The sequence below is a fragment of the Marmota flaviventris genome, chromosome 7 (genome assembly GCF_047511675.1).
Source record: "Marmota flaviventris isolate mMarFla1 chromosome 7, mMarFla1.hap1, whole genome shotgun sequence".
Lineage (NCBI taxonomy): Eukaryota > Metazoa > Chordata > Mammalia > Rodentia > Sciuridae > Marmota > Marmota flaviventris.
This window is the reverse complement of record NC_092504.1, coordinates 43,292,710-43,308,812: the sequence shown is the minus strand read 5'-3', so window position 1 is coordinate 43,308,812 and position 16,103 is coordinate 43,292,710. Positions and strand designations below refer to the sequence as shown.

Sequence of the window (16,103 nt, the reverse complement as noted above, 5' to 3'; positions counted from 1 at the left end):
GTATGATTTAAATACACTAGGAAATATTCTTTTCAAGTGTAAAATTTTAAATCTACTTTGGGTTTGTTTTTCCTAGATGTGATTTGCCTGTACAACTGGGATTTCCTTTGCTTGGAACTGTAGTTGAAGTCAGAGATACAAATGGATTCACAATTCAAGAAGGCAGTGGCCAAGTATTTTTAGGTTCTTTTACATTTGTTGATTGGCAATAATTTTTTTTTTTCAGGAAGAACAACTAATGTGTTTATCTTATTCTTGATTTTTATAATGTCTAATGTGCTTTTCAGTTGTAATTTTCAATCTCATTCTCAATCATGAAATATTTCATGTTGCCATAATTATATACAGTGTCTAATACTCTAATTAATTTAGAAACTAACTTGGACTGTTATATAAAAAATAATATTTAATGATTATTATAGAATTTTTAAAAATAACATTTTTACAAATAAGCTTGTTATGTCTATTTTTTTTTTTTTTTTTTTTTTTGGTACTGGGGATTGAACTCACAGGCACTCAACCACTGAGGCCCATTCCCAGCCCCATTTTGTATTTTATTTAGAGACAGGGTCTCACTGAGTTGCTAAGCACCTTGCATTTGCTAAACTCCCGATCCTCCTGCCTCCTGAGCCAATGAGATTACAGGTGTGCGCCACCATACCTGGCCTGAAGTTAGGTCTAATTTTATCTGGCAGCATTTAAAAGTGAGCCCCCTTTTAATATAAATGTTCAAATTTTGAGTGTTAGTAATTGAGTTTGAAGTTGTAGTGAAGTTTATGATTTTAAAATATATTTTCCATGCATTTTTATGACATTGGTGTTTATATCTTTGGAAGGTGGCAAAAACAGAGTGTGTTTTGTTGATGATGAAATAACAGTACCTCTTGGCACAATGCGAGCCACAGGAGACTTTGTGACTGTGAAAGATGGAGAGATGTTTTTCTTGGGTCGAAAGGACAGTCAGATCAAACGCCATGGTAAACGTCTTAACATCGAGCTTCTGCAGCAGGTATAGCTATTTAAATATTAAGTATCTATTAATACATGTAGGTATTGGAGGTGATTACCACCAATTTTCTATACCACGTTCTTTTATCAATTATTTTTGTCTGAGATTTTTGTGTTGGTGATGAATCACACTAAATATTCAGTATGCCTCTTATTCCCAGCATAAATAGAGTTGTTTTTTTTTAGAACCAAGGATTGAACCCAGAGGCACTCTACCACTGAGCTATATCCCTGGCCCTTTTTATTTTTTATTTTGAGACAGGGTCTCACTAAGTTGCTGAGACTGATCTTGAACTTGTGATCCTCTTGCTTCATCCTCCCAAGTCACTGGAATTAAAAATATTGGCATGTGCCACTGTGCCTGGAAGTGATTATTTTTTAAATTATCGACAGAATGGGTTTTGAGATCTGTGAAAGTAAATTTATTTGCTTTAGGACAATTTTTTTTTTTTTTTTGGTACTGGGGCTTGAACTCGGGGGCACTTGACCACTGAGCCACGTCCCCAGCCTATTTTGTATTTAGAGACAGGGTCTCACTGAGTTGCTTAGTGCCTCACTTTTGCTGAGGCTGGCTTTGAACTCACGATTCTCCTGCATCAGCCTCCTGAGCTGCTGGGGTTATAGGTGTGTAGGTGTGTCCTACCATCCCCAGCGCAGTTTTTTAAAAAGATCTCTAGGATATTCCAGAATTTAATTAGCTATACTTTTTTTTTTTTTTAATCAGTGATTGAACCCAGAGTGCTTAGACATTGAACCATATCCCCAGTCCTTTTATTTATTTTTTTTTATTTTTATTTTTTTTTTTGAGACAGTGTCTTGCTAAGTTGCTGAGGCTGGTTTGAATTTATAATCCTCCTGCCTCAACCTCCCTAGTTGCTGGGATTACAGGTGTGTGTCTGGGCCTGGCCACTGTACTGATTTCAGACATAAAAAATTAGAACATCAAAGTTTGTCTTCATTGGCAAATTGGAATATTCTCTCTTATAGGTTGCCGAAGAACTTCAGCAAGTGGAATCTTGTGCAGTTACATGGTATAATCAAGAAAAATTAATTCTCTTCATAGTATCCAAAGATGATTTAGTGAAGGATTACATTTTTAAAGAACTGCAGAAATACCTTCCAAATCATGCAATCCCAGACGAGATTGTGCTGATTGATACTCTGCCATTTACGTCTCATGGTAAAATAATTTAAAGCAGCTATATTCAATGATGACAGATAATACTAAATGTATTCATACTAGTTTAGTGGCCACATAAATCTCTATTATGATAAATGATACTAGTATTTCTTGTACTAGAACCTCTGTTAAATACTTTGTATAATTAACCCATTTTCAGAAAATCCTGTGGGTAGGTGATATTATTCCCATTTATAGCTGAGGAAAATAAGATTAAAAGAGGTGAGCTAATTTTCCCAAAATTACTTTGTTAGTTTGTGCTTGTATTAATCAGGATTCTATAGAGACACAGGACTGATTTTTAGATACATATATAAAAAGGAGATTTATTATAAGAAATCGTTTCATGTGCTTATAGAGGCTGAGAAATCCCATGCTCTTTCTACAACGTGGAGACCCAGGAAAGCTATTGGTATAATTCACACTGAATTTACAGGCCTCAAAATGATACAGACCCCACAGAGTAGGAGACGACAAGATAAGATGTCCCAGCTCAAACAGGCTCCTTCTTCTGTCTTTTGTTCAGGACTTCTAGGGATTGGATGATAACCAACACTTGGAGGGGGGGCAGTCTTCTTTCCTGAGTCCACTGATTCCTTAATCTCAATCGGAAATACTGTTATAGACACCAGATATAGTGTTTAATTGGGCATCCTGTGACCCACTCAAATTGACATATGAAATCAACCATTAAATAGTATTAAAATTCTGCCTAGCACTGTCTTTAAAATATGCTCCTAATGTTCATATTATATTACCTTCTCAACTTAATTTTTATTTACTGTATACTTCAAAATGTAATAATTCCTCACTTAACAGTACTATTTCTTTTAGCTCTTTAAATTACATAAATATTTAGCTCCTTTGCTCTTGGCTATTACTACATTCTTTGTAGCATTGGACTATTTTCTTAAGAATTGATTATCTTTTACAAACTATATGATTTCTATGTAATGAAAATTATGCATGGCTAATGAAGATATAAAATATCTTTGAGACAAAATTTTATTTATTCGTTTGTGGTATTGGGGATCAAACCCAGAGCCTTACACATGTAAGCATGTGCTCTACCACTGAACAACACTTGGCCCTGAGGGTAAATTTTAAATATTATTTTAAAATGTATTATTTCTCTTTTATATTAAGGCAAAATTGATGTTTCTGAGTTAAACAAGATATATTTAGACTACATGAATTCAAAGCCTGAAAAGAAACTCAATGGAAAAGAGGAGCTTTGGGAAAAATTACAGTTTTTATGGAAGGTACAACTTTTAAAATACAAGTTTATTATTAGGGAATGGTAGCATCCTGATAAGTCTGAAAAAAATTTCTAGGAATGTTATCAATGCCCAAAAGTCATTCAATTTATATAAAAATAAAAGTTAGTTTCTTAGACAAATTTCCCACCTTGAAATGTATTGGAAGCAAGGTAGTTAGGGTGTAGGTAGATGAGGCCTGTCTTGACTAATTTACATTTAGAATTATGTTATTAGTCCAGAACAACTTTAGTAACAGCCTGTGTTTCTGTTTAAAGAAATTTTTGTTTTTTAAAGTACTGGGGATTGAACCCAGTTCAATCTTAGTATCTTCGGGAGTTTATAATTAGTAAATCAAATGTTTTTGTTGCCTTGTTTCTTGTTTTATGGGTAGGAAGACTGCTCTAAAGGAAAGTATATTTTGAAATTGTATAATGAGTTTGTAACAGAATTGGTTAGCATAGTGTTTGTCTCCTTTTGTATAAAGAAAAAAATTATTTTAATTATTACAATATCTATTTTGTATCTTGAGGTTTATATCTTCAATGTAGATACTGTGATCTTTGTATCTTACTTGTAAGTAATGGAGTCTTTGGTTTGGGGCTTTTACCATATTTCTTCCTTCTCTCACTCTAGTCTGTTCTGAGTCTCTCAGAAGATCTTTTGAAGGTTCCTGATGAATCGCTCTTCTTAAATAGTGGTGGAGATTCCTTGAAGTCCATACGGCTTCTTAATGAGATTGAGGAACTTGTTGGTACATCAGTACCTGGCCTTCTGGAAATTATTCTCAGCAGTTCCATTTTAGAAATTTACAATCACATTCTTCAAACAGTGTTTCCAGATGAAGACGAGACATTCAGCAAGAGTTATGCCACAAAGAGGAAACTCAGTGACACTAATCAAGAGGAAGCCAGTGGAAAATATTTATATCAGAAGTCTCTCCTGCCTTTAAGTTATGACAGTGAGATAAATGCCTTTATTGCATTGAGCAGAGGGAGTCAGATTTTGTCTCTAAATACTACTAGGTTTTTAACTATGTTAGGACATTACCCTTCAGCCTGTTCTGACTTCACTATACAGACCAACATTGAGAATTTGAAAAGCTTAAGTCCTCCAGCTATATTCAGGAAGTCAGAAGATCCATCCTATGTTGCAAAAGTTTGTGAAGAGGGGAAACCTGTGATAGGGGCTGAAAAATTGGAGTTACATGTTCGGTGGAGGTCGGACACAGGCAAATGTGTAGATGCTTCTCCTCTGGTTATAATACCAGCTGTTGATAAGTCTTCTGCAACTGTGTACATTGGCTCTCATTCTCACAGAATGAAGGCAGTTGACCTTTATTCTGGGAAGGTGAGATGGGAACAGACTTTGGGAGATCGTATTGAGTCATCAGCATGTGTATCTAAATGTGGAAACTTTATCATGGTGGGTAAGTTTCTGAATTTGAGGTTTGTCGGGTTAAATTGAATTACCTTACAATAATGCTAGTAGGGCCGAGTTAAATTTTAAAAAAATGGTGGGGGACTGGGGATGTAGGTCAGTGGAAAGTGCTTGCCTGACATGCATGAGGCTCTGGGTTTGATTTCTGCCTCCCACCCCACACACATTTTTTTGTTTAAAATATGTATGATGGTTTTGGTTGCTCCCAATGAATAATGATTTAGTCTGTGCTGAATAAATATGGACCTTGGGAGTCAAAGTTCTTGGGTTTGAACTTAATGCCATAGATGTTATAAACTCTGACCTTTGGCAAGTTGCTGAACCTCTTTGAACTTCAGTTTTCTCATGGGAAAAATAATGAAATGTGTTGTTACATCACACATTTTCCCAAACTTAAGGACCTAGAGCCACAAACATTTATTATCTTACAGTTTTGTGTGTCAGGAATTTAGGAGCAACTTAGCGAGCCTGTCTCATGCAAAGTCTCTCATGTTTCTGTAATCATCTGAAGGCTTTACTTTGGCTAGAAAATCTGCTTCTGCCAAGATGGCTTATTCACATTGCTCTTGGCAGAGGGCCTCAGTTCTTTGCTGGGTCTTGATGGGAAGCTACATTTTGGGCCACATGAGCCCCTCCTCTGTAGGCTGCTTGACTGTCTTCACATGGTAGCCAACTTCCCTCAGAATGAGTGATTAAGTGAGGAAGAACCCAGAACCGTTTATGACCCAGCCTCTAAACTTGTATACTATCATTTTGCTTTATTCCATTCATTAGAAGCCCACATTCAAGGGGAGGGGAATTAGACTCCATCTCTTGAAAGGAAGAAAAGCAAAGAATTTATGGACTTATTTTATTTTTATTTTTTGGTTTTGGGAATTGAACCCAGGGGCACTTAACTACTGAGCCACATCCCCAACCCTTTTTATTTTTTATTTTGAGACAGTGTCTCACTAAGTTGCTGAGGCTAGCTTTGAACTCAAGTTACTGGGATTACAGTCGTACATCACTGCACCCAGTTATGGACTTAATTTAAAACTATAATCATCATAGAGCTTTTGGGAGGATTAAGTGAGGTGATTTTTTATGAACCCCTTAGTACCTTGCCAGGTAAGTACTAAACACCAGTTGCTTAGAAAGTGTTAGTTACTAGCTGCGGTTCAGTTCCTTAAGGTAGAGGTGACTTTGCTAGAAACGTGGACCTCTCCAGTGTGAAGTCTCTCCCTCATTACACTTTTTACTCCCCCAGGTACATAAGGTTTCACTTTATATGCTCATGGAATCTCTCAAACTTTTCAGACTAAGTGCTTCGAAATTTGTACCCCTGCTTGTGCTGTGCTAGCTGGGACCTACTTGAATCTAAATTTGATAATTTCATTTTAAACACCTACATTTTGAAAATTATAGAAGAGGAAACTTTCAGTTTTACATGAGATTATCAGTTCTAGAGTAATGCCCATCCCGAAATTAACTTGTTGAAATTCCTGTTTGTATTCTGAGAAGCTAGACTGGGCATGAGTTCAAGCATCTTTGTTCTGGGTGACCACAGGCCTTGAGTCTAGATGCAAATTTAAAAATGCATAAAAGATTTGAACAGACAGATTGCAAATAAGCCTATGGAAGTTGCACTACATACTGGGCAAGTAGCTCATGTCTATAATCCCAGTGACTAGAGAGGCTGAAAAGTGAGGATCACAAGTTCGAGGCCACCTCAGCAGCTTTGCAAGGCCCTAAGCAACTTAGTGAGACCCTGTCTCAAAAATTAAAAAGGACTGGAGGAGGGACTGGGGTTGTGGCTTAGTGGTAGAATGATTGCCTTGCATGTGTGAGGCATTGGGTTCGATTCTTAGCACTATAAATATAAATAAATGAATAAAATAAAGTCCATCAACAATTAAAAAATGAAAATTAAAAAGGACTGGAGGAGATGGGGCTGGGGTTGTATCTCAGGGCTGGAGCGCTTGCCTAACACAGAGGAGGCACTGGGTTTGATCCTCAGCACCACATACAAATATAAAGGCATTGTGTTCATCTACAACTAACAGATTTAAAAAGAACTGGAAATGTAGCTCGGTGATAAAGTGCTCATGGGTTCAATCCCCAGTACTGGGAAAAAAAACGAAAAAGAAAAGCTGTTCAACATCATTAGTCTAGGGAAAGGCAAGATACAAGTCCTATTTTGTTTGTTTTCTTTTATTTTTGCAATGTTGGGGATTGAACTCAAGGCCTCCTGCATATTAGGCCCACTCTTTACCACTGAGCTACATCCCCAGCCCTGGATATGAGTCTTTTATCAGATGTGTTTTCTCCCAGTCTGTTGCTTGTTTTATCATTTTCTTAACATGGTATCTTTATTTATTTATTTATTTTTCCTTTTTGAAGTACTAAGGATTGAACCCAGAGACCCTCTATCATTGAGTTACATCCCCAGCCCCGTTTTGTTTTTAAGACAGGGTCTTGCTAAATTACCCAGGCTGGCCTTAAATTTATGATCCTCTTGTATCCTGGGATAGTATCTTTTGAAGAGAAGTTCTTAATTTGATGAAATCTGTTTTTCCCCTGGTTCTGGGGATAGAACTCAGCAGCCCTCTACCACTGAGCTGTATTCCAGCCCTTTTTTGTTTTTTATTTTGAGACAGGATCTTGCTAAATTATGCAAGGTGGCCTTGAACTCGGTTGGTCTTGCCTCTGCGTCCTGAGTTGCTGGGATTACAGGTATGTGCTACCACACCCAGCTCAATTTATTTGTTTTATTTATTTTTTATTGAGTTGTGCTTTAGGTGTTATATCTAAGCAATCTTTGCCTAACCCTTAGCCACAATGATTTTCTTATATACATATTTTTGGAATTGAATTCAACTGAAAGAAATATTATTACTAAGCAGGAGTTTGCTATTTGTGTGCCACTGAGTAGTCTCTTTCAGAAAAAAGACATCATAGGGGCAAGGATTGTGGCTCATCGGTAGGGCACTCATCTGGCACATGTGAGGCTCTGGGTTCGATCCTCAGCATCACATACAAAAAATAAATAAAATAAAGGTATTGTGTCCAATTACTTCTTAAAAAAAAATACAGCACAAAAAGTATATTGGAAATTGAACCTCAGGTGAGCAGCAAACGGTCATGGCCATGGGCATTACCATCTAGAGAATGGAGGCCAATGAGATTTCCCCAAATAACTGTCCTCAAATGCTTATGATTTACATATGGATACATTACACAGAAGTTGAGTAATCTCTTCTTTGTAGATTTTGACCACTCCTACTTCTAGCTAGGTATTTGACTATAACCAAGATCAGGGATCCCTACCCTGTCTTCTCATCCATGGCTGTAATCTGGGAAAAGCAGTCTATTGTCATTATTAAGAATACAGACTCTATGACTCAAAATGGGATACGGAGGAAGAGCATGAGAAGAAGACTACCACTAAATAGGGAAGAGAGGTGGGAGGGAAAAAGAGGGAGAAGGGGAGTTGCACGGAAGATGGAAGGAGAACCTCATTGTTATACAGAATACATATATGATGTTGTAATGAGAAAAAGAAAAAAAAAGTGGGTCACATTAGATTGGATAGAGAGAAAGGATGGGAGAGGAGGGAGGAGTAGGGAGGATAGGAAGGGCAGCAGAATAGAATAGAAAATATGATTGATGTATGTACATTCCATGTGTGTATTATATGTCAAAATACATTCTGCTGTCATGTATGACTAAAAAAAAAAAAAATAAATCGTATGGTAAAAAAAGAATACAGACTCTAGAACTTCACTTCTTAGATTTAAATACTGGCTCTGCCACATGTTACCTTTTTAGTTTTGCCCAAGTGACTTAATCTCTCTGTGTTTCAATGTTGTCATCTGTAGGAGGCAGATAGTGCTTTTTTACATAGTGCTTACTTCACTGTGAGTTATTTAAATAAGTTAGTGGATATATAATACTTTGCATAGTGCCTGACACTTAGTAAATGCTCAGTGAACATTAACTACTTAATAATGTTCACCTTTCTTGTTTACAGTAACCCTTGTAAGTAGATGAATCCACATTCTGCACATTCTGCAGAAGAATAAACTGAGTTTCACTGGTGCTGGATGATTTGCTCAGTGTCAGCCCTGGTGAAATCTGAATCCATATTTATCAAATCCTTTCTCTGCCACACCATGCTTTATTGTGTTCTTGGTTGTGAAGCACTTCGTAGTACTTATTAATAATTAGCAGATGATGTGTTGCATGCCTATAGTCACAGCTACTCAGGAGGCTAGATAGCGTGAGCAACTTAATGAGACAATGTCTCCAAATAAAACATAAAAATGGCTGAGAATGTAGCTCAGTGGTAGAGCATCCTTGGGTTCAATACCACACACACAAAAAAGGTATGACTACTAAATAGGTGTTTTACATAAATGACTACTGTTCATTCGGTTTCTGCTTTACGTTGCTGAAATTTAAATTAGATGAGTGAACATAGAGACTACATACATAAGAAGAGCATCCAATACAAATTGTTATGATTTAGGCTAAAGAGTTATTTTCTAACTTCTGGAATCCAAAGTTTGGGGTGTAGCTGAGCTGGAGAAGTCCTCAGGAGTCTATTGTGAACACATTGATCTAGGTTCTCTGGCCTGGGTTACCCTAGGAGTTTCTTGGGCCTCGCAGGAAAATAACAAAGATAAATAGTAGAAAAGTTAGGTCAGGAAGGAAACAGTCTGGGTAATAGGCTAATGAATCTGTGCTGAATGGAACATTAACCAATAAATCTCAGATGAGGCCACTTTAAAAAAAGTTATCTTCCAGTGATGTATTTAAATCTCATCTTTTATATTTTGTTTCTCTGTAGGCTGTTACAATGGATTAGTTTATGTTTTGAAAAGTATGAATGGAGAAAAATACTGGATGTTTACTACTGAGGATGCTGTCAAAAGCTCAGCGACCATGGATCCCACCACAGGCTTTTTTTATATTGGATCTCATGACAAGCATGTGTATGCTTTAGATATTTATGTAAGCATTCACCTCATTAGTCTTGTACTGTAAGCATAGAGGAGTTAGAAACTATCAGGTGCTGTTGACTTTAGGAATAGGTATTAACTATTAAGAAGGGGTTAATTAAGTTTTAATATCATAAGATTTTTTTATTAGATTTTTATAGTAATACATAGCAGTTCTTAAGGCATTTTTAATGTCTTTACCAAATTTAGCACAAATACATTTTGAAGTATAAAAAAACTTAGAATTACTATCTTTTAAAAAAATTTTTAATTGCAGTTGGACACAATACCTTTATTTTTATTTATTTTTTTAATGTGGTGCTGAGGATCGAACCCAGTGCCTCACATGTGCTAGGTGAGTGCTCTATGGCTGAGCCACAACCTCAGCCCCTAGAATTATTATCTTAACAATAGAAAAAAATTACAAAGTAAGATATCAGTAAGATATTTTAAGACCTGGTTATGTAAAAATACTAAGTTAATGTAAGAATTATAAAAATAGAAGAAACAAGCTGGGGAAAGTTTTGCAATAACTGTGAAAGAGTAAAAAATTGTTTGTTAAGTATAAATTAAAATAAAAAGATATTTAGAGGAAAAAAAATGAGGATCCAGATAGTAAAATAGATTTAAGGAATATAAATACCTAGGACCCCAAAGAAAAAATGGCTAATAACTGTATGTAAATATTTCATACCTTTAATAATCAAAGGAATGAAAATCAAAACTGTAAGATAAATAGTGTTAGATTAGAAAAAATGTTGGAGTCATAACAGAACTGCTGAGGAGAGTAGTAGAGAGCTATAACTGGTGAGGACTCTAAGGAATAAACAGTTTAATCATAGATAGCAATTTTCTATCTTTTGATCAAGTAAAATTCTTTTTCTAGGATTCTATCCTGGCAAAATAATCAGAAACCCAAGTTGTTTAAAAGCCGCATGGAATAGTTCATGCCTGTAATTTCAGTGACTTAGAGGATAAGGCAGGAGATTCTCAAGTTTGAGGCCAGCCTCAGCAACAAGATCCTGTCTCAAAATAAAAAATAAAAAGGGCTAAGGGTGTATGTAGCTCAGTGGTAGAGCTCCCGTGGATTTGACTCTCAGTTCCACAAAAACAAACAGGTCATTTATAATACCTAATAATTGGTTCAAGGCAATTTTCAGTGGTTAGGTAGAGAGGGAAATTATTTTATGTTCATACGGGATAGTATGAATTAAAATTATATTTAAGTTATTTTACACAATAAGTGAGATAAACATGATACCAGGTTATTTATTTAGAATTATTTCAACTATATTAATCTACACAGATATACATATATGAAAAAGATCAAAAGGGAAAATACTAAAAAATTAACAGAATATCTGGGGATGTCCTTTGTTGTCTTTATACTAAGTTGATTCCCCACGATGGGCATGTGTTTTTTGCTGAGTTAAAAATCTTTGTTAACTAAATAGACATAATACATGGGAGGTGGGATATATGGATTAGTTACCCACCAGCAAAACTCACATTTTTCCATTCTTATTTGCAGGAAAAAAAGTGTGTTTGGAAGTTAGCTTGTGGAGGAACTGTCTTTTCTTCTCCTTGTTTGAACCCGATTCCACATCATTTGTATTGTGCTACACTGGGAGGACTTTTATTGGCTATAAATCCTGTAAGTTAAAAAAAAGTGTGTGTGTGTGTGTATTTATTCTTTTCTTTGATTTTTTTTTAATATTTATTTTTTAGTTTTAGGTGGACACAATATCTTTATTTTATTTTTATATGGTGCCGAGAATCGAACCCAGGGCCTCACGCATGCTAGGCGAGCGTGCTACCACTTGAGCCACATCCCCAGCCCTCTTTTCTTTGATTTTTAAAAAATTTTTGCTTTGGATTCTGAAAGTATGAGTAGTTTTCATTTAGATATAATCCATTTATTACTGAACCTGGATTTGTTAAAAATGATTGACAGTAAGTCTGGGAAGATGAGATAATCTGAGTTCATATGTAAGTTTTTCTTTTTACCTATTTTTAAAATTTTTAGACATAATTTTCCTAGTTATCTTAAGAACTGCTTGTCCAGTATAAGGTGAAATCTGGGTTGTTATTTTCTCTTTTTTTAAATGTATGTGTGTTTTTTTTTAATTTATATTTTGTGGGGGCATTCTGCCTAGCAAAAGCTCCATCCCTAGCCCTCTTTTTCTTTATGTCTAGAGCTTATGTGCTGCTTTTTTCTTTGTTGGTTTTCTTGCAGCTTTTTATCTGCTCTCATAATTAGCACTGATTAATTTTATAGTTGTGTACCTGTGTTCTTGCTTCAGTAGTCAGCATGCTACTGTAGCAATCTCATGTTCTAGCTCTGCCTCTGGGAGATTCATGAGTTTGTTTTTAAAAGGATAACTGATTAGTAGAATGATTTTAAGAGCTGTGAAATACTTTTTGCCCATGACAGGCTACTGGAAACATAGTTTGGAAACATTCCTGTGGAAAACCACTCTTCTCCTCCCCACGGTGTTGCCAACAGTACATCTGTATTGGCTGTGTAGATGGGAATTTACTCTGCTTTACTCACTTGGGAGAACAGGTAAGATATATGTTTTATATATCTTTTTTAAAGGCACAGTAGCAAGTGACAATGGAAATAAAATTTTGAACGTCATTATTCAACGCACTGTGTTCAGACTAGTTCTACTTAATTGTCAAATCATAGATTTCTTATTATTTGAATGATGATATAGTGGGTTTAAAAGATTTCTACTTAAACCTTGTTTTAAATTTTTAATAGTGTTTTCCCAGTTTTATTATAACTTCTGTAGAGGTTATTTAGTGTTTTAGTCAGCTTTTTCTGTGACTAAAAGACCTGACAAGAACAATTGTAGAGGAGGAGAAGTTTATTTGGGGGCTTACGGTTTCAGAAGTCTCAATCGATAGACAGCAGGCCCCATTCTTCAGGGCTCAGGGTGAGGCAGAACATCATAGTGGAAGAGTGTGGTGGAGCAAAACTGTTCACATGCTGATCAGGAAGCAGAGAGAGACTCCACTTGCCAGAAACAAAATATATACCACAAAGGCACACCCCCAAGGCAAGCTTGGGCAATTTAGCAAGATCCTGTCTCAAAAGATAAAAAGGACTTGGTGTGTAGTTCAGTGGTGGAATATTCCTGGGTTTAATCCCCAGCATAAAGGGAAAAAGAACGTTTAAAGATGCATTTGCCTTTTAATATGAAAACCAAAATCTGTTCTGCAGTTAGAATTCCATTTTGTGTTTGTCTCATTTCTCAACTTTATGACTGACAAGGTAGGCTTTTTCTGGGTTATATTAGCTCTTTGCTTGGGATAATCAACACTTTTGTAAATTTCTCCAGTGGCTCCTTTATGCACAACTTCTGTTGCATTCTGGATTGGGGGAATTATTTTGTAGATTTGAGAGTGCACTTGCTACAACAAATAGCCCATCAACAACTGAGCTTGATTCTGTATGCCTTTTTTGTTGTTGTTGTTCTAGGGATTGAACCCAAGGGCGCTTTGCAACTGAGCTAAGTCCTCAACCCTTTTTATTTTTTATTTTGAGAAAGGGTCTCACTAAGTTGTTTAGCGCCTCACTAAAGTTGCTGAGGCTGACCAACCTTAAACTTGGGATTCACTTGCCTCAGCCTCCCAAACTGCTGGGATTACAGGTGTGTACCACCATGCCTAGCTTGATTCTGTATGCTTTTAATTTATATTCATCCTTCTTAACTTAGCATTCCTTTTGCTCTGTGTAATAAGTTGTAATAAATTTATTATTACATTCACTTAATTTTATTTACAAAGTAGTATGAATATATTCTCACCTTGAGATTTCTGAGAAGATGAGGCAAAGGCACATGCTGTTTTGCCCCTGTCTTTCTTTTTGTATGAGCCATGAAAAATAAAAGTGATTTTGTACAAGTCAAGAATAGTATTGAGCTCACAAATCATATTTTGTGAATATGTCCACTGTTTTCTTATTTTTTCCATTATGCTATTGCTCTGCAGTTACCTTAGATATCATGCCCTTTTTTTCCCCTTATATCTTTTCTTCTATAAATAAAACCCAGAAGTTTATTTATAGTGGCTTTGAAATGAGGAAATAGTAGATACCCATGGAGCAGACACACAACTCATTTTTTTTTTTTTAATATATTAGTCATAGTTGGACACAAAACCTTTATTTTATTTATTTATATTTATGTGGTGCTGAGGATTGAACCCAGTGCCTCCCACATGCTAGGGGAGCGCTCTACCACTGAGCCACAACCCCAGCCCCACAACTCATGTTTTTGTGTAAAGATCTAAATTATTGCATGTAAACTCTTTGAGCCCAATTATGTCCTTCTCCCTACCTTTAGAGAATAGAGTAAGATGCAGTTTTTAAATAAGATACATTGAAACCAATGTGTCTGAACATAACAGTAATAACTCTCAAATGGGTTGAAAATTAATTTTATTTTATAATATCCTATAATAAGAATGCTTCACTGTATTTTGTCCTGGATTTTACTACTGGGACAGAGGTTACTAGGATGGTGCTACTTTTTAGAAGAAGGCATCGTTATCTGTATTTGTAGTTACCAGTCAAAAAGCTGACATCACTTACGTCTGTATTAAGAAACTTGTAGAGCTTTAATCTAAGGCAGAAGTTTACAATTAGGTGAATGTATTATTTTTGCTTTTACTTCCCTTGTATAGGTTTGGCAGTTCTCTACTAGTGGACCAATCTTTTCATCCCCATGTACTGCAGCATCAGAGCAAGAAATATTTTTTGGTTCCCATGACTTCTTTATCTACTGTTGTAATATGGAAGGTCATCTCCAATGGAAATTTGAAACTACTTCAAGGGTGTATGCAACACCATTTGTTTTCCATCACCACAATTGTAGCAATGCAATGTTACTGGCAGCAGCATCTACTGATGGGAAACTGTGGATCTTGGAATCTCAGAGTGGAAAATTACAAAGTGTATATGAACTTCCTGGAGAAGTCTTCTCCTCGCCTGTAGTCTGGGAATCAATGCTTATTATTGGGTGTAGAAATAATTATATTTATTGTTTGGATTTATTGAGTGGAAGTCAAAAATAATCAAGTCCAGTTTCTATCTGTGAAATGTTTGAAAATATTTACCATGATGAGCATGATATAATATTATATTAAAGATTATATTTTGGTTAAGAAATGTGCCTACTTTAATAGAGAGCAAACATATTTTACTTCCTGTAGGAGCAGCATAAACTTTGAGAAGGCAAGGACAGAACATCAATATATTTTGTAGTGCTTTCTTTTAATTAGGTGTGAAGGTTAATTTGGTGTCAAAATTTTTTAATTAGTCAAAGGGATGCTGCTGTGGTTTGAATGTTCCACCTGAACTCAAATAGGAATCTGATTCCCATTGTGAGGTATTAAGAGGTAGAAACTTAATCTGAGGATGGAATTAGAGTGGGACCTTTCAGAGATGATTAAGGTTAAGTGAGGCCATAAGGGTGGGGCCCTCATCCCTTTGGACTGTGGCTTATTATAAGAAGAGACCTGAGCTAGGACATTGTCTTGACATGTGATGCCTTGTACAGGCTTGGGACTCTGCAGAGAATCCCCTCCAACAAAAAGAACCTTGTCAGATGCAGCTACCGCTCTTAAACTTCAGCTTTCAGAACTAAGAGCAAAATAACTAGTCTGTAGTAATGTGGTATTCAGTTATAATAGAAAACGGATTAAGACAGATGGGCAGATAGTTGTTAAAACACTATTTCTGGGTGTGCCTGTGAGGGTGTTTTTAGAACAGATTAAAATTTGAATTTGAAGCAATAAACTTGAGTGAAGGTCTGTCTTGACCAATGGGCCACTGTGGGTGGGCATTATCCAATCTGATAAGAGCCTAAATATAACAGAAAGACAGAAAAAGGACAGATTCTCTTCTTGAGCTGGAGTAACCATCTTTCCTGCCCTTGGACATCAGAGCTCTTGATTTGGGGGCTTTTGGACTATGGGACCTACACCAGCAACTACTACCTCTCCTAGCTTCTCAGGCCCGTGTTCTGAGGTTTTTAGATTTGGACTGAATTATATCACATGCTTTCCCAGTAGATGATGGGACTTCTCAGCTTCGATTGTCAGATGAGTTAATTCCCATATTCCATCAATTAATCTCTCCCTATCTCCTATTGGTTATGTTTCTGTGGAGAACTCACATTAGTGGTACATATTTTATATGTTGTGTATAAGAAGTCTTTTAATATATATATA

At 36.0% G+C, this 16,103-nt stretch overlaps 1 protein-coding gene across 5 annotated transcripts in view; it reads left to right on the top strand.

Annotated features, from left to right (window-relative positions):
* Aasdh (aminoadipate-semialdehyde dehydrogenase) overlaps positions 1–15,039 on the top strand; it is a 29,980-nt gene extending 14,941 nt beyond the window's left edge. For 4 of the 5 annotated variants that reach the window (XM_071614304.1, XM_027938094.2, XM_071614305.1 and 1 more), the window contains 9 exons: positions 77–183; positions 837–1,009; positions 1,996–2,188; positions 3,335–3,450; positions 4,081–4,873; positions 9,713–9,876; positions 11,395–11,517; positions 12,298–12,429; positions 14,556–15,039. In XM_071614304.1, coding sequence (XP_071470405.1) covers positions 77–183; positions 837–1,009; positions 1,996–2,188; positions 3,335–3,450; positions 4,081–4,873; positions 9,713–9,876; positions 11,395–11,517; positions 12,298–12,429; positions 14,556–14,945 — 2,191 coding nt within the window. In that variant the 3' untranslated portion in view covers positions 14,946–15,039. Of the gene's footprint in view, positions 1–76; positions 184–836; positions 1,010–1,995; positions 2,189–3,334; positions 3,451–4,080; positions 4,874–9,712; positions 9,877–11,394; positions 11,518–12,297; positions 12,430–14,555 lie in introns of those variants that run through there. The other variant, XM_071614307.1, reaches the window with a different exon arrangement.
* The last annotated feature ends 1,064 nt before the right edge of the window (positions 15,040–16,103 follow it).